Source organism: Aythya ferina (genome assembly GCF_964211825.1).
Source record: "Aythya ferina genome assembly, chromosome: 5".
In the NCBI taxonomy this organism is placed as follows: domain Eukaryota; kingdom Metazoa; phylum Chordata; class Aves; order Anseriformes; family Anatidae; genus Aythya; species Aythya ferina.
The window spans coordinates 5539866-5556867 of NC_140301.1; the positions used below are offsets into that span (position 1 = coordinate 5539866).

The 17002-nt window shown below is 36.5% G+C and overlaps 2 protein-coding genes across 2 annotated transcripts in view; both read right to left on the reverse strand.

Moving 5' to 3' along the window:
- The window catches only part of USH1C (USH1 protein network component harmonin), a 44552-nt gene that overhangs the window by 7600 nt on the left and 19950 nt on the right, over positions 1 to 17002 (reverse strand). The window contains exons 13-15 of the mRNA XM_084522146.1: positions 16782 to 16847; positions 15394 to 15518; positions 14914 to 14990 (exon numbers count right to left, since the gene is read on the reverse strand). Coding sequence (XP_084378272.1) covers positions 14914 to 14990; positions 15394 to 15518; positions 16782 to 16847 — 268 coding nt within the window. The remainder of the gene's footprint in view (positions 1 to 14913; positions 14991 to 15393; positions 15519 to 16781; positions 16848 to 17002) is intronic.
- LOC311438099 (harmonin-like) lies at positions 4081 to 11622 on the reverse strand. Its single transcript, XM_084522147.1, has 5 exons — positions 11412 to 11622; positions 10926 to 11042; positions 8764 to 9000; positions 5979 to 6035; positions 4081 to 4441 (listed from the first exon to the last, which is right to left on the reverse strand). The coding sequence occupies exons 1-5, from the start codon at positions 11496 to 11498 to the stop codon at positions 4205 to 4207; spliced, it is 735 nt and encodes a 244-aa protein (XP_084378273.1). The 5' UTR covers positions 11499 to 11622; the 3' UTR covers positions 4081 to 4204.

The following is a 17002-nucleotide window of genomic DNA, read 5'->3' on the forward strand; positions in this document are numbered from 1 at the left end:
AATTGAACAGTCACCAAGTTTGATTTGCTATCTGAGTCAAATCCAGTTTTTTCCCTTCTGACACAAGCCTCCAGCTTATGCAGGCTGAAGTACTTGAATCCTCAACAGTGGATCTGTTCATAGAAATCCACCTTCTTAGATGCAGCCCTGCACACTTGAAGGATCCTATTGAAGTAAGACAGCATATATCTGTTCGTCTTTCTGTGGACTAATGGAAGTTTTAAATATTTGACATTTTGCCAACACCTACAAAACAGGCCTAATTCATGATTTTCAGTAGGATACATTATGGTTAACCTTGAAGTTGTCAAAAATCATCCTATATTTTCCTTCTTATGTATAATGATTTCACTTGTCTAGAAAAGATGTCTACAAAATGATTTTATTATTTGACCAATGTTAAATATCAAGAAAAACTCAAACTAAACAGCAATAGAAGAAAAAAATCATTATTAATCTTCATGTTTTACCACTGTGAGCTCACAACTGTACCCCAACATTTTCATGTAACATGACAACACATCTAGGTTAGCTTGCTTTCACAAAGGAGCTGGCACATTTAACAGCAACAGAGAAATTAGGCACATTGTTCACTTCAAGGGACAATCTCTTAAACCACAGACCAGTCAACCAAAGAGGGAGAGACGAAAGCACACCACAACGTCCGTTTAAACTTGCATAGAGGAAAGCTATAGAAGTAGCAATATGGTAGAAAAATCCTACACAACATGAGGAAAGGCTACGTGCATAGGTACTTTCCACCATCAGTTCCTCCGATTTCCTACCAATTACTGTTATGATAATAGCTTTATTTGCTAAGCTAAAACTATTATATTACAGAAAACATTGAAACTGTAAGCTAACAAACAAAAAACCTTAGGAATATTGAAAAAACTGCCCAGTCTCAGATCAGTTACCAATATACAACGATCTTAAATATTGCACTAACCACGTAAGTAGCTTCAAGATGGTTCAATGTGGAGGACTCACTATCCTCTCATTATTCATCTTCCTAGCGTAGCAGGCGCCACATGCACACACCGAAAGTTTACCAAAACTAGTAGTTTTCATGCACTAGGGCTGTTTTATATCCTTTGTTTTAGAAACTCAGCAACAGGATTAGGAAGAAAACCTACACTCAGTGAGAACACAAGTACCACACAAAACACGGAAAACATTATTTTACTTGTTTTTTGTTAGATCTAAATGATGAATTGTAAACCACCATCCTTTTAAACATCTCTTGTGGCTGCAAAAGAAAGAAAATTGCCAAACCAAATATTAAGTTCTTGTTGTAAACAAATAATGCCTAATCGTAAATAATCTTGCTGCTTTTCTTTTCTCGTTTCAGGACTAAATCACACTTGCCTTTTTTAGTACTTCTTCCCTACACCATTTCAAAATGAGAGAACACACAGAGTGAAATGATAACAAACACAAAGAGGAAAGAATTAGAGAGGAACTACATAAGTAATTCACATTTCCATACCACAAGATTTCTTAAAGATAATTTCCATGACTCAATGTTATCCCTAATTTCTAGAGAATTATACCTTGACTTCTGCTGCGTGATTCTGAAAAATTAATTGAAAAAAGTATGGACAAAATGCTAGACTGTGATGGTTTTCAAACTATCAAAACCTCATGATATATGCACACTACAAGAATATTTTTTTTCTCCTATTAGTAGATTTCCTATACTGAAGGGTGAATTATAATACACTAAAATCCTTATGAAGTTGATGAGCCAAAAGATTATGTGTATTTGGGTTTATTCTGAAACAAGCAATTACTTAAATATCAATTACAGGAACAGGTTCATTCTTCTAAAAACTATCCTACTGAATTTATTTGACTAATTTATTTATGAGTGGTCTTACTTCAATTTCTTTTGATTTGGATGACTACAAGGAAGTTCAGTATATCAATTATTGCTGCAATTTACTTTTTTTTTTTTTTTTTTTAATTATTGTATTGGGCTTTAGTAATTTTAATCCCATATCAAGTCTTTTTTTTTTTTTTTTTTTTAGTTTATTCATAAAATGGTATAAAATGGTTGTATTATAGTTTGCAATCACTTGAAATACAGAACCTCATGTTACAAAGATTTTTAAAAATAAAATAAGCTACAAAACCAAAAAGAAAAAAAACAGAGCACTCTGTCCTCCTCGCAAAACACTGCATTGAATCTAATAACTTATTTAAGTCTTCTGCTACCAGAATGTCTTCTTACAGACTGAACTATGGTGTTTACATTTCCAAACTCAACTCCCTTTAAAACAAATGACTATCCATCATTTTCATTCATGATTCTATCAGTGGCATGTATCCATAACCATTACTTGGAAAAACATGCATACTCATGAATTAATACCAAATGTGTGGTCTGCGTGTACTTAACAACTGAACTAGGAATCAAGTTTTTATCTTGAAGGATGTTTGGGCAAGTCTGGCAAGATCTCCAACAACACTGTTCAGCCCCTCAGAAAAAAATGATTTTCCACCCACTCAGAAAAAAATGATTTCCTTTTCAGCACAGATGGTATAACTATTGGCAGTAACTGAAATTTCTGATCACCACATTTTACTGCATAGTATTTAAGAATCTGTCTCATGTTCCTTGACTGCAGTCCTGCATAATCAAATTTCATATCTTGCAAGAAAAGTTTAAATATTCATTGTTCCTTTCAGAAATGCTGTATCCAACCACAAAAGAGGAGAGGAGGGAAATTTTAGCAGCAGCAGTTGCATCAAAGCCTTCTAATTCACACAGCAGGGTATTTGCAATAGTTGGGAGAGCAGAGATTAGTATTTGTGTTGGTTTTGCCCCTCTGAAAGCCCCATCACTAAATCATATTGATCCTCTCCTGTTCTCTGAACCAAAACTTAGTTAGCTTTGCCATTCATGCCAGATAACATCAATGAAAGTCTTACTCCACATACTGCTGTGGCTTCCTCCGCATCCAGAATGAATAACCTTTACAGCATTAAGTCATAAATGGTGTTAAGAGGTAACAGGTCTGCAAAAAAACAATTTAAAGACTGAAGTTTCTCTCAATCCTATAAGAATATTTGTCCCAGTGAAATTTGTAATCTTCCAGCTGACATAAGGCAGGTGAGGTACCAAGATGACCAAGACGATTGATATCTGAAACGTTTTAGCAGTCTTGTGGTTTGGAAAATGTGTATGCATAACATATCAAAAGAAATTTCCCTGTGGAGATGAATCTTATTGCTAGTCTTTCAAACTAATTGTAAGCAGTGACAATAAATAGCAACAATTTCAATTTGTACCAAGACTACCTGATAACAAACACAAACATCTCACCAAATTTTTCCATACTATTCAATACCTGCGTATCAGATATTTATTTTCCAAAGTTTGGTTATATTAACTGCCGACTATGATTTTTACTCTTTTTATTCCTCTTCTAAGAAATTCCAAATTGCAGAGATAACAAATTACTCATTACAATCAAAATGAGAGTTCCATGTACACAACTGAAGGAAAGAGTAAGTCATGTTTACACGTAAGAGTAATGCTATAACTAACAGACCAGTTATTAGTTATCTTAGATGAATTTTCAGGCTGTTGTTTGGGAGTTATCGCCTGCCAGAAGAGTATTTCCTTCTTTTCAGGAAGCCATAGCTCACCTTCCCTCATAAAAAAATTATTGAAAATTATATATGGTTGGTCTAAGAATATTTAGCCTAACAGTTTCTTATTCACTTACATTTGAAACAGATATGGGAAAAAAAAAGAAGACAAAGAATTCGACTGTAAGTCAACTTTGCAGTAACACCACATGATGAGTTTCTTCATATAACTTATATTACAGGTTTATTGATACTCATATAAGATATAATGATGTAAGTTTTCTCTCTGGAAAGAAAAGAATGAGATCCACAGATACATTTCAAGTACATTAATGACTATTTACATAGGAAAAATTCAATATCATAAACTTTTTACTATTTCATTTCTGACAAATGAATCCATGATTTATAAAAATGCAAATCAGCTCACAAATGAAAAAATAAAATGTGCAGACTCTCCTAGGGAGAGTAAGGCTCTACAATGCTCTAGAATTAGGCACCCCAGAACAAAGACTCACTTAGATTGACTTTTGTATCATGAAAAGAATGAAAGACACTGTTTTGTACTTACCATTAGTGATCACTTGAAAACCTAAATGAATGTCAACTAGCAGAAAATGAGACAAGCATGGCTTCTTTCAGAAGTCAATGAATCCCACAGTACTGTAGCATTCAGAAAAACAAAACCACACACTAAAAGGCTTACCAGGACTAAAAGGCTTACCAGGGCCTCAGATTTGATTGTTGGCCTGACCATAAAGTTTGGGTCAGGATGCAGCATGACTGGTTTAGAGACTATTGGTACCCCTGGATGTCGTTGGGTAGGTGGACTTGGAGCAAGTTGCTATAGGGGTTAATTTAAGAAAATTACAATTCACATCTTAATTCATGCAAAACCAACATTTCACCAAGATGCTCCAATATAAATAATTTATGGTAATGAATTAAACGGTATTAAAACAACAAAAGACTTACAGAAATATTTTAACTAAGAGACTTACAAAGTTAGCAAATGAAAACACAATTTCTCTTGCATCCAAACAGTAGCCTTTTCCCCTTAAACTCTGGCTTCACCAGCAAGATTATGGAAAATTCTCATCCCTGCTTTTGGCATTTATCCCGTAAAGGCAATGAACTAAATGAGAAACTGCAGAAAATGCTAAAACTGAGAGAAAGAAGAGTGAACCTGAAATGAAACTGTAACCAGTGTCTAAATGGATTTCTTTAATGTGAAATTCACCAGGACTGTAGTGATCAGTTTTCCACATACGTAACTTCAAGATAACTTGCTTGGAGTTAAGGACAAGGGCTAGCTATGCTAATTACTTCCTCTCAACTCTGCAAAGTAAAGTTATCCAGAGCCATTTGAGACCTCACCATGCATCACGTACTAGCCATGAGTCTGATTCCATACTTCTTACTCAGTCAAAACTCCCACTGACGTCAAGCATAGTTGTATTCAAATAAAGAGTTCAAAACTGAACCCTGTGGGTTTAGTTTCTGACTTAACCCCAGCTACTCTCAGCACACTCCTGTCAATGTTTCTCATAGGAAATGTGATCTGTTCCAGATATCATTCATATAGTACAAGCTGTATCTTCTGAAAGTATTTGAATCACTTCCAGTAAATTGGTTAAGCCATTTTTTAAACAGAGGAATGTGTGGGGTTGGGTTTTTTGTTGTTGTTTTGTTTGTGTATGTGTGTTTTGTTTGTTTCAACAAATTGAAGAAAAAAAGTTTTGGAACCAGGTCTTTGTAAGTCCCTTTGGACATCCCTCAATTAACGTTCTCCCGCACAAAATACATTGTTAAACTTTTTGATCTCGGAAGAACGGGAAGGTTCACAGATATCAACTTTGTTCAAGTCACACTGGGACTGGATGCTTTCTCCTGCAGTCACACAATTTAGAGAGAGACTTCTAGAGTGCCTCAGAATGAGGAAAACTGACATCTGGCAATCCTGAGTCAAAGTCACTGCAAACAGTTATCAAGCAAATGATTCTTCTTCTCAGAAAAAAAAAAAAAAAAAGCCTGCTTTGTAGCACCTAGAATAAAGGTCAGTCTAACTCCCTTTGTATGTCTTGACAGAAGAAGGCTTACATGTTTATGCTCTCAAACATACGGACTTAGCATGCAACATGCAAACTTTGACTGCATATGGCCGAAGGGTTGAAATATGAAGTTTTCAGACCATTATGAGTTGCTTCCACTACCTGGTATTAGGTATCTTACAAAACAGCAGTGGATCCACTTATTTGAATGCAAGTACTGAATTTGAAATAAATTAGCCATGCAGAGCAGGAACCTTGACATTTCCTTTACATTAGCATTACATGGGAAGTTCATAAAACTACATTCATAATTAACAGTAAGTGACATACCAGTGGACTGCTTGACACAGAAGATGCTTTTCCAACATGGGAGGTGTTTCTTACAACCTAAACAGTAGCAGACTTAGAACTGGATTCAGATACAACATATAGCTGCCAATAATTTTGAGAAACAGATCGGTTTACACCAGATATTTTAATAGTTAGTTGTCAGGAACATACTTGACAAGAAATTTCATTCCTTTTGTCAGGTATCTGTTAAGGAGTTGAATTTGAAATAAAATGATCTAGGGAGAAAAAAAGGTCAGCACCATAAAGATTTACAATTTTGAGTAATATTACAGAATCACAGAATCACAGAATTTTCTAGGTTGGAAGAGACCTCAAGGTCATCGAGTCCAACCTCCAACCTAACGCTAACAGCCCTCCACTAAACCATATCCCTAAGCTGTACATCTAAGCGTCTTTTGAAGACTTCCAGGGATGGTGACTCCACCACTTCCCTGGGCAGCCTGTTCCAATGCCTCACAACCCTTTCTGTAAAGAAGTTCTTTCTAACATCTAACCTAAAACTCCCCTGGCTCAACTTAAGCCCATTCCCCCTCGTCCTGTCACCACGCACGTGGGAGAACAGGCCAACCCCCACCTCTCTACAGCCTCCTTTAAGGTATCTGTAAAGAGCAATAAGGTCACCCCTGAGCCTCCTCTTCTCCAGGCTGAACAAGCCCAGCTCCCTCAGCCGCTCCTCGTAGGACTTGTTCTCCAGGCCCCTCACCAGCTTCGTCGCCCTTCTCTGCACCCGCTCAAGCACCTCGATGTCCTTCTTGTAGCGAGGGGCCCAAAACTGAACACAGTACTCGAGGTGCGGCCTCACCAGAGCTGAGTACAGGGGGACGATCACCTCCCTAGCCCTGCTGGTCACGCTGTTCCTAATACAAGCCAGGATGCCGTTGGCCTTCTTGGCCACCTGAGCACACTGCTGGCTCATATTCAGCCGACTGTCCACCATCACTCCCAGGTCCTTCTCTGCCTGGCAGCTTTCCAACCATTCCTCTCCCAGCCTGTAGCTCTGCTTGGGGTTATTGCGCCCCAGGTGCAGGACCCGGCAAAAGGAAAAATTAGAAAAGTCTCTTTGTGGAACGACAACAAGAAGTCTTAAATGTTCACTTTGGCAGGCATAAATACAAGATCTTTTACTGCTGAAGTCAAATAAACTGTTTCTGTACTGTCAAAAACTGACTTTTAAAAAGCAGCAAGTAGAAATTGTCCACCTGATTTTACTACTACATCTGATACTTGCTTATAAACAAAGCAGCTCTGGCTCAGTATTAATACTTTATTAAGAACTTACTTTCCTCATACACACTGCTAGTTATATTTAGTGAAAACTAGCTTATCATTATTGAAGTCTATTTTTTTAAAATTATTTTATATTTGTGTTACTTATTCTCCAATTATCTACCTTTAAAACAGTTGGCAATGAAAAACATTCAGAAACGTATTGGAATATAGGCTTGAGGTCAGATCCAGTATGGCAGTTCCTATATTACTTCTACAAATGTTAGCATTTTCTGTTAGCGTTAAGAGAACATTTCTCCTCTGAATACTAGTGTTTTCTACACTTTTGTGTGGAATCACAGACATTTATTTTTATTTTTAAACCAACTACGAAAACCTGTTATCTTTAAGGCCACCTGAAATCTCCATTTCAATAGAGCTAGCATATTATTGGTACTTCAGACACATAAACCACATAAGATGAAACACTGTCAGAGGTCTACTTAAGTTTATAAGGAAAGATAAACAGTTCATGTCACGGCAATTATTCACAAAAATAATTTTTAGTTTCCCCTAAAAAGTGAATAGTTTGAATATATTTTCCCACCACAAACAAAATCATGCAAAAGACAAGTCTAGTATTTCCAAGTAAACATGCAAAAAAAATTTTTTTTTTTTTTTTTTTTAAAATCCAATCCAGTCAATCAACCCATGCAGAAAAACATGCAGGAAAGAAGTTGCCATATGCAACTATCTTCTGCTGTTTGAAACAAACATAAGAATATTTTGCTACACAAACTGGAGTATATGGATCCCATTACAGTGCTCAGCAAAGGGAAGTATGAAGCAGCAGCTGCCATTTCTTTCCTAAAACAAGATCTGGCAATAGATTTCTTATATTTGATTCTCTTTTGGACTGAGACTGTAATACAGAGAAAGGTGTTTTTCAAAGAAATCCAAAACTCTTGTGTCAATAAAAACTCAGCAAACCTGAATTGCAGATTAGTAACACTAGTTCAATTAGAAGTATTGTACTGATATATTGTGTTTAGCTTTTAAAAGTTTGTGCTTGTGATTTCCACCTGATTTCCTTGGTCCAATCTTTTCACCCAGCAAAGCTATTTGATAACATTTAAAACACTTTCACAATAACGATTTTTCACCACAAAGATAATTTTCTCAAATTTAAGTATGAGTCAGATTTGCTGCATAACCATTGTTTTTTTATTTTTTATTTTTTTTTGGGGGGAGGGGGTAGAATGGGACATGCAAGTCCAAATAGTCTTTTTAACCAATACATTCTGCCAAAGATACTTGCATGTGGTGGGGTTGCAACGCATGCAGGGAGGATAGAGCCAACCCCTCTGGACTTGAATTAGAAGTATTAATAAAACTGCCTCTGAAGTGCATTCAGTAAGTAGGGAATAAGGAAACCCTCCTTTTAATAATGCATATGGCAGATGGGTAGATCCAGTTGACCAAGTGAGTGATGGAGCAGGGAAGGGATGCCAGGCAGGGGAAGGGTAGAGGCACATGCATCCAAACACAGTGAGGTCACCTGGGAAGCTGGTGGTACTGCCAGCGCCGGACCTCTTGGAAGTGGAACACTGGATGTGGGAAGTGGATGACCTGGTGATACTGGAGTAACAGCTGGTGGGGGTGGAGGTGCTGCCACTTGTTTGTCAACTTCATCTAAGTTTATGTCATCAAGATCCGTGGTATGAAGCTGCAGGCCCCCGGCAAACCGCCGCATTGATGGGGCAGAGGGAGGTGCCGAAGGACGTCCACTTGCCAACTGCTCTCAAGAGAACAGAAATCTGCCTTAACAGTTCATCTGCCTGCAATAGCTCTGAAGAAATTAATGGCAAATCCTAGAACACCACTCAACCCAACTGCTCCTGCACCAAAAGCTCTTGCCTTCTTCCACACAGAATATATTTAAAAGTTTTCCTATGAAAGGAGAGGAAAGGGGATCAGTCTGCAATAATCATAACCTGATCTTAAGAGGAGAGGGGGAAGTAAATTTAAGAGGGGGAAGTAAATTTAAGCAGTTACCAAATACAGTTTTGGGTGCTATAGAGTTCAGATTGTCAGGAGGGTCTGAACCTTATAATTTCTGTTAACACCAGACTCACAGTGAGGCTAGCAAACTCCACAGTTTGAGCAGAACAAGTAGCTCACCCCCAAAAAAAGTTAGGAGAAAGTGTCTGCAGGTCTAAGGAAGGGTTGTACAGATTAGAGTTGTACATATTAGAGTTGCTAACATTTGTCTTTAGATGCCTATCGGTGATCAGACTTAAGTATTTAATAAAATCTGATTGACAGTCTCTCATTTGCTATTGTGTAGACTCAGCTTGGGAAATATTGAAGATGAGCTGTTCTACAGATACACGCATCTTAGTCTCATCTGACAATGCTTCCCCCGAGTGGATCTCTCTGCTGACATTGAGATGTCATCTGTCGTACTCACCCTTTGGTATTAAAAAGCATACACATTTCTTTGGGAGAGCTCAACAGATCTGGAGTGCTGTTGTATCCAAGATGCAGATCAGGCCCAAAGGTAGTCTAGTCACATTTACCCCTCAGGAGCACTCCATCTGTATGTTTTACTTCATGTTTAACTGCTTGGATAGTTTTGTAGCAGAATTGTAATTGAAAACTATGTAATATAAAGAAGAATTGATGGAGCAAATACAGTGTTTGTCTCAAATCAAAGTAGAGCTCTGACCAATGAATTTAATTTACAATATTATCTCTTCCTTCTCAAGAAGGACAAAGATCTGGTAGAACCCAGGCAGACAAAGTTAAGCAGTGAGAAAAAAATCACCATTAACATTTCACTGTCCTGGTGACCTGCACTGAAGAACCAAATAGATCGAAGCCTAAGGCCAGGAAGAACACAGGACCATCTGCTTTTTCAGGGCTGCTCCCTATTGACCTGAAGGAAATTTGTCCAAGAGTGTTCCCAAAAGGTCCCCTTTGTGGTTACAATTGCTTGGGGATCATGGGGGAATTCAGCAGATTGCAGTGTTCCTCTTGGAAGCAACTGTGCTTGGAAGAAAGCCAATGCAGGACAGTGGGAAAGCCTCTCTCCACATGTAGAGTCACGCGGCTCTAAAGCTCAATCACTATATTCCACTTCCTTCATTTGAGGGGACTATTTGAAACACAAAATAAAAACAAAACAAACAAACAAACAAAAAACCTCATATTCTTTGGGACTTTTTTTCCCCCCTTATCACTCAATTAACCTGTCCCTTTATTAGTTATGATTGCATGCAATACAAGCAGGCATTCAAGAACTCATCATTAGTAATGTTCTTATTTGCATATAGCACTGAAAAAACACAGCTGGGAATTCTAGCTTGTTTGGTGGCACGTCCCACCAAGCCCAAACAGTGCTCACAAACTGATGAAGTTGTTAATTTTGTGGTGATAACATACCCGGTTGGCAAACTAAAAACACTAGCATAGTGACCTTTATCAAACAACATCATCCCTGTAAACTATGGAAACATAATTGCTGACAAGTTGTTTTTTATTTTTCCCCTCCATCTTAAAATGAGGCCTGAGGAGGAAAGAGGAAGACAGGTTTTGGCTCAGTTCCGTCCAGTAAAAGCTGTTGTTTTTAAAAGAAAACTAGTGAGTTACTTTGAGATCACACAATATATAGAAAAGCCAACTTTTTAATTTTTTTATATTATTATTTTTATGTTTTACCTCAGGAGACTCATTCTCCACAGAGGAAATCTGTTCTAACCGTGTCTGACAAAGTCTTTCCACCCAGTGCTGCACCTTTTCTGATTCTTCCAGGTCTTCTCGTTCTGTTTCAGATACCTTAACCACATCATCAGTTCACAAAAAGAGATTAGAGGTATAGTTACAATACAAATGTTTCAAGAGTATGAGATACTATTTAAATTATTTTAAGAATTAATTGTGCTTTTAAGAATGATTTCCTCTTACGCTGTCTTTTGCTAGGCTCATCACTACACACAGACACTCAATAAAAAGTTTCCTCACTCAGACAAAAATTGACGACAGCAACAAACATTTCAAAAACTCTGTTCCCAAGAAATGCATTTTTTTCTACTCTTTATCATCTTTGACATAATTAAATGAATGTCCTACTCAGATACTTCCACTGAAGAGGCAGCTCATTTTCTTTCAATAGAATTTTTCACTTAATAGGAGAATACAACATACCTCCTGCACAAGACGATTTATTTTCAGTTGCTTTTCCTTCTCCAGCATTCCTTCCTTTTCCTTGGCAAGTCTTTGCTCAAACTCCATTTCCTTTTTATTCTTCTTTTGTTCACAAAAACTGTCACTTTTTGACTTCTTTTGCTCTTTCCCTTTCTGGGAATTTTTTTTTTTTCTTAAATTAAATTTTTACGTAAACTAAAAACACAGCAAACTTCAAGCTCAGTACATGAGTGCCTGCCTTGAAAATTGAATTACACTGCAAGTATGGGGCCAGTCTTTTAGAAGCAAATCTTAACTCAATTTCCCCAGCAATTTGCTGGAATTTCAACCTTATTTGGAAGGCTTGTACGCAGTCATTTAAGTTATACAAGATCAGACAGTTCAGCTTTTCCTCTGCAAAGCTACAACAGTAGGGCAGATAGATCCACTAAAAAACTTCAAATAGTCAAATAGTTTTGGTTAGATCTTCATTTATCATCTCTCTGTTCAGGCACTTTTACATTAATACAAGACTGACCGCTTTCATGTGACAGATGCTCATGTATACACAGATGTGACCGTTCTATGATTAAAAAACCTTCATGCTTCATACATTCTAAACACAGCATTGCATGCCTTCATGCAAAAAATTAGATGGAAAGGAAAGGCTTTGATCAGTGGAGCAACTAAATTGCTCCCAGGAAAGAACCCTGCATCATGAAGACCAAACATAAAATCTAATCATGCGCATACCTAATATAGTGCAACGCAACTCTAAAATTTTACATGTCTAATGCAAGCAAATGGCAAAACTTCTTCATAGTCTTTTAGGAGCACGTGTTCCTGTTGTTTCTGAAATACACCCTGCTCCTTATTTCTACTTCAATGATGTCACATTTCAGCTACCTTCTCCAACTTGTACTATTAGGGCCTACTTCATGTTGAAAAGCCCATGTCCTCTTTGTTACACTGAAAAAAATACAGAAGGGCAACAGAGCTGGCCACCTATTGTCAATTCCTGCCAATGCCCAGAGAGGCTAAGATTCAGATTTGATCTTGCTCTGCTCATTTTCATTGGCTAATGGCTTTTCAAGGGGTTTTTAGGAATTCAAAGCATGACCATGCTTTACCTTACATATCATTATTTGTCTTCCTCCCACCTTCTATGTGTAACATTAATAACAAAGCAAACATTTTTTCCTGGCAGCTACAAATGTCATCCTCTCAGTCAAGAAAGTAATTAGAACTTTGTAGTACAGAGTTCAGGGATATGCTCTCTATTGCTTTGTGGTTAAATGTTCCTATTATTGAAAACCAATAATCTTTGGAGATAATTCTAGTTTTTTATCACACTTTCATCTTTTCACACTAATGTTTTAACCTGAGCATCGTTCTGCTGGCATGTCTTATTCAGAGCTAATTGGTTTGTACTTTAGTAGTAATTTTTGATATCATTTTATCCTCTAAAGAGTTATAAGATACATTTAGGACTGTCTATGAAACATAACACCCAGCAGGTCAACCTGCTACGTATCAACATTTGGAAAATTACCTAATGTACTGCTCACTAAGCAGTACATGTGCTAAAATGTTTCAGAACATCAACGTCTATGAGACAAATCTTAGTTGCATTCACTGCATTCAGCTACTACAGGATGAGTCGTCCTTTCCATCCATTTTCTCCATGGATTCTGTGCACTTCCCAAAAACATTTTAAGTAGAGAGTGAAATTTTGGTTTTCGTGGGTGCACAGAAAAAAATTGATTAGTAATTTGCAGTAGGATGAAAAATCACCTTTTCCATATTTCAAAACATTTCTAAAAGCAAAAGATTTATTTTTAATCTTTTCAAGTTTCTAGTCGATACAGTGTAGTATAGCTCAACAGAAACTGTGGTCGATCTCCATTAATATATATGAAAAGTTATTTGGAGGCTCTGTAAACTGTGTTTGCCAGCAGCCATTGAGAAGATCACCTATTTGTGTGAAGAGGCTGAATTTTCTTAATATATATTTATATTTTTCAGATATAATTCCTAAGTGTACTGAATTTTACACGTTACAGATCCAGGATGATTTACATTCACTAGCAGCACAAAATGGCATCAGAGTACACTGACATTTCCTATGCTCTATTAAGGTCAAAATAATAAAAAGTCTATAAAATGCACTGAAAGAAATAAAGAGAATAAAGCAACATCAGGAATAAAGTATTATTTGGAGCTGAAGTAATGTAAAATCACAATGTTTTAGAGGCAACTCTTTAGATGAGAGGTATTCGATCGAGTTTAAAGCTTTTCTGTTGTTTTTGCTCACTGTCTGTGATGCACATGCCTGAAAGTCTTTTGCCTTCAGCCCTCCTCTCTCTGGGATATTTGTATAATTGGGAACCACATACTTCACTCCCATTGAATTTTTGCCTCTTATTGAGGCTTTTTTCTTTGGAACATTATTCTGAGGATTTGTGGAAAACAGAAGAAATGCACTGTGCACTTGTGCTGAACGCCTTCTGCAAAGTACACACAATTCCCATTGCAGCTGGCAGGACTTAAGAAGGTCAATGTATTCAGAAGAAAAAATTCCAAAAAGCATCTTAACTTATGCATATGAAATGAAGAAGCATCTATCTCTAAATAATGTCTGGTATATTCTAATGGAAGAGGAGAAACAGAAGAAAAAAGGAATTAAAATTCAAATGCACAGCAAACAAGTTTATTTATCAAACTTGGTACCTTGCGAATTGTGGGAAATTTTCCTTCATACCGATAAAACCACCCAAAAGCTAAAAAAAGGTAAAGGAAAAGTTTTTGTTTTTCTTCTTAAAAAAAAAAAAAAAAAAAAAAAAAAGTCAAGGACAGTCAAGGACTGGTTCCTATCAATCCCTGCTGATACACAACTGATTAAAATTTATTTGAAGGCACAACAAAGGTACAATATTACATGACAAGATTTTAGATAACTTCTTGATCAATTATGCTAGTACACTTAGTCACAAATAATCCTTATTTACTAATACACATACCTTATGTTAAATGAAAAAAAAATGCAGTAAGTAAGCTTCGTATAGAACATATGCATTGCTGAGATCTCTATGGTCACAGTCTTACTTTACACTAGTTGTAACAAGCCTTCTCAAAATCAAACAGGTATTCAAACTCATTCAATCTTGTGGCAGAACACAGTGGCATTTGAGTAGGAAAAAAAAAGCTCCATTCCGTAGAATAAGCTAAGTAAAATCATACAAAGTAATCCATTACCATAATTTTACATAATAAACAGTAACAACACACACAACTCTAAGTATAATCCATCATTCTTAGGATTGACATGTTTTGTATTCTTGTCGAGGTATCTCTAGAATGCAGTGACAACAACAGTATCGTAACATTTCATCATTTACCAAAGGACCACACATTGCCCCAGCAAATACAAATGATAGGTTCAGTGTCAAGACTGACTGTCAGGAGGAAGTGAAACACAGGAAGGATCTAAATCAGGATAGGAAGTTAAGGCTGAGCAGCAAACCTTTTTGTCCTGCTTCATGGTCACTTCATCGGTGTCATCTGTGTCAAGTTGGTCATATGCAACTCCCTTTAAATCTTCTAGAGAAACAAAGGAGGAAAGGAGTGAGGAGATAGAAACTACAGTCCAACTGGAGGTTTCCATGAAATAGAGATCCGCAATGTGTGACTGGGAGTTTCCATGAAATAAAAGAAGTTAGTAATGTGATATTTTTCCACATAATTGAAAAGAATGGAGGTCCTGCTTAAATCAAATCAACTTCCAACTTTCATGTTAAAAAGCATCAGTTAGAGCAGGTGTAGATGTTGTGAGCCAGGTACCTGCTAAGAGCCATTACATACATTTACCACACACTTCCAGTGTTGACAATCATTAAATCATCTCTAGCTGGCTTGGACATAAAATAGTGATATATTCCGTACAGCTCATTGATGTTGTGTCTGAAATAAATACCAAAGAAGCAGACTGAAATCAATTACTTACTTTTGTGTTTAGAATGAGGGGCAGAGTGCACTTCTGCAGTCACAGTTTTTAGAGATTTGGGAGGCTCTTTAGGCCCCCAATCTTCTTCCCACTCCTTTTTAAATTTTTCTTCCTCTGCTGTTATCCTATAAGGAAAAAAAAATGCAGTTACAAATTCTAAATATAGAAATAACAATATTAATGTAAAATCATTACAATTATTTACTTTTAATTATTTTATTATTTAAGATAAAGAATCATAAAATGCCCTTCTCCCAAACCATGTTCCTTTCAAGAAGTGTCATTTTACTGACAATTACCCAGAAAGTATCTAGAAAAGCACCACGATCAAAAAAAGGGCAGTCTGAAGGAAAATTCAGAAAATCCCGGGTATGTCACAACTATACTGCCGTGTAACCTATTATCTTGGAGCTTCACATATGGTGCCTTTAAGTGGCCTAAGGCCTATTCTAGCTAGTCTTGAACTGGTATATTGACATATGGTGCCAAAATATACCAGGTCTTAGAGGTATATATGACTATTTATACCAGGATTTTCTTGTTAATCCCTAGTTTAGCTAAGATAAATTTTAAAAATATCCACACGTGGTCAAAGCACTATTTAATAAAAATCTGATTTCCTGGATAGGATAGGTTATAAAACTTACTGTTTTCAATGCAACACTTAATTAAATCTCTCCTCAAAAAGCAAAAGCTTACTTAAAAATTTATGAGTAAAATTTCTACTCAAGACAACTAATATCACATGCTGAAAACATAAGCCTTAGTTTAGCCTAAATCTACTCAGCTTTGGTTTTCAGAACTATGATAATCTGAAAAGACTATTACTACACTGTGTACCTCTCACAGACTGAACAAGCAACAAGCTTTTTTTTTTTTTTTTTTTTTTTTTTAATATAAACTAGGTGGATATGTCATTAAGTGCCTAAGGATATGCATATTTTCCATCCCTTTAGTTATTCTTCTGTTTCGTCCTTGATGTGTTTCCTTCCAGGACACATTTCTTCTTTTCTCTTAAAATTACATGTAGCGGCCAGTAGAGCAAACAAATTCAGAGACACAGAACTTCTTCAATCTTAAATTACTCTGTACATACTATTTAACTATACTATATACACACTATAACATACTCTAAAAATAAACATTCAACTTCAAGCTGACTTTGAATTTATCATCACCATAACCCTTATGTTTTCCAGGTGCTGCTTTTCAGATACATTTCCTATTCTGCAACTCTGTGGTACACTTCCAGGATGCACTGGGCCCTATGCTTAGCTAAATGTACAAATTTATTAGAAAAGCATATGGAGAATGTTTTCAGACAGAAGCACATACATAAGCACTCTATTCTTTGGGGCAGCATATTGCCTATGTAGGTTGTTACTTACTGTGCTATTTCTCTGCGATATCTTTCTTCTTCCTCTGCAGCCTTCTGGGATATCTCCATTTTTCTTCTATAACATCATGAATTAGGACATCACAATACAAATAATATTTTCTGAGTAAGAACTTCCACAAAGTGTGTCAGCATATAGTTAATATACAAACAGTAAACACATGCACATTAGAAAAAAAAAAGAAAGCTTCTTTAAAAAGTCTTCTTTAAGAT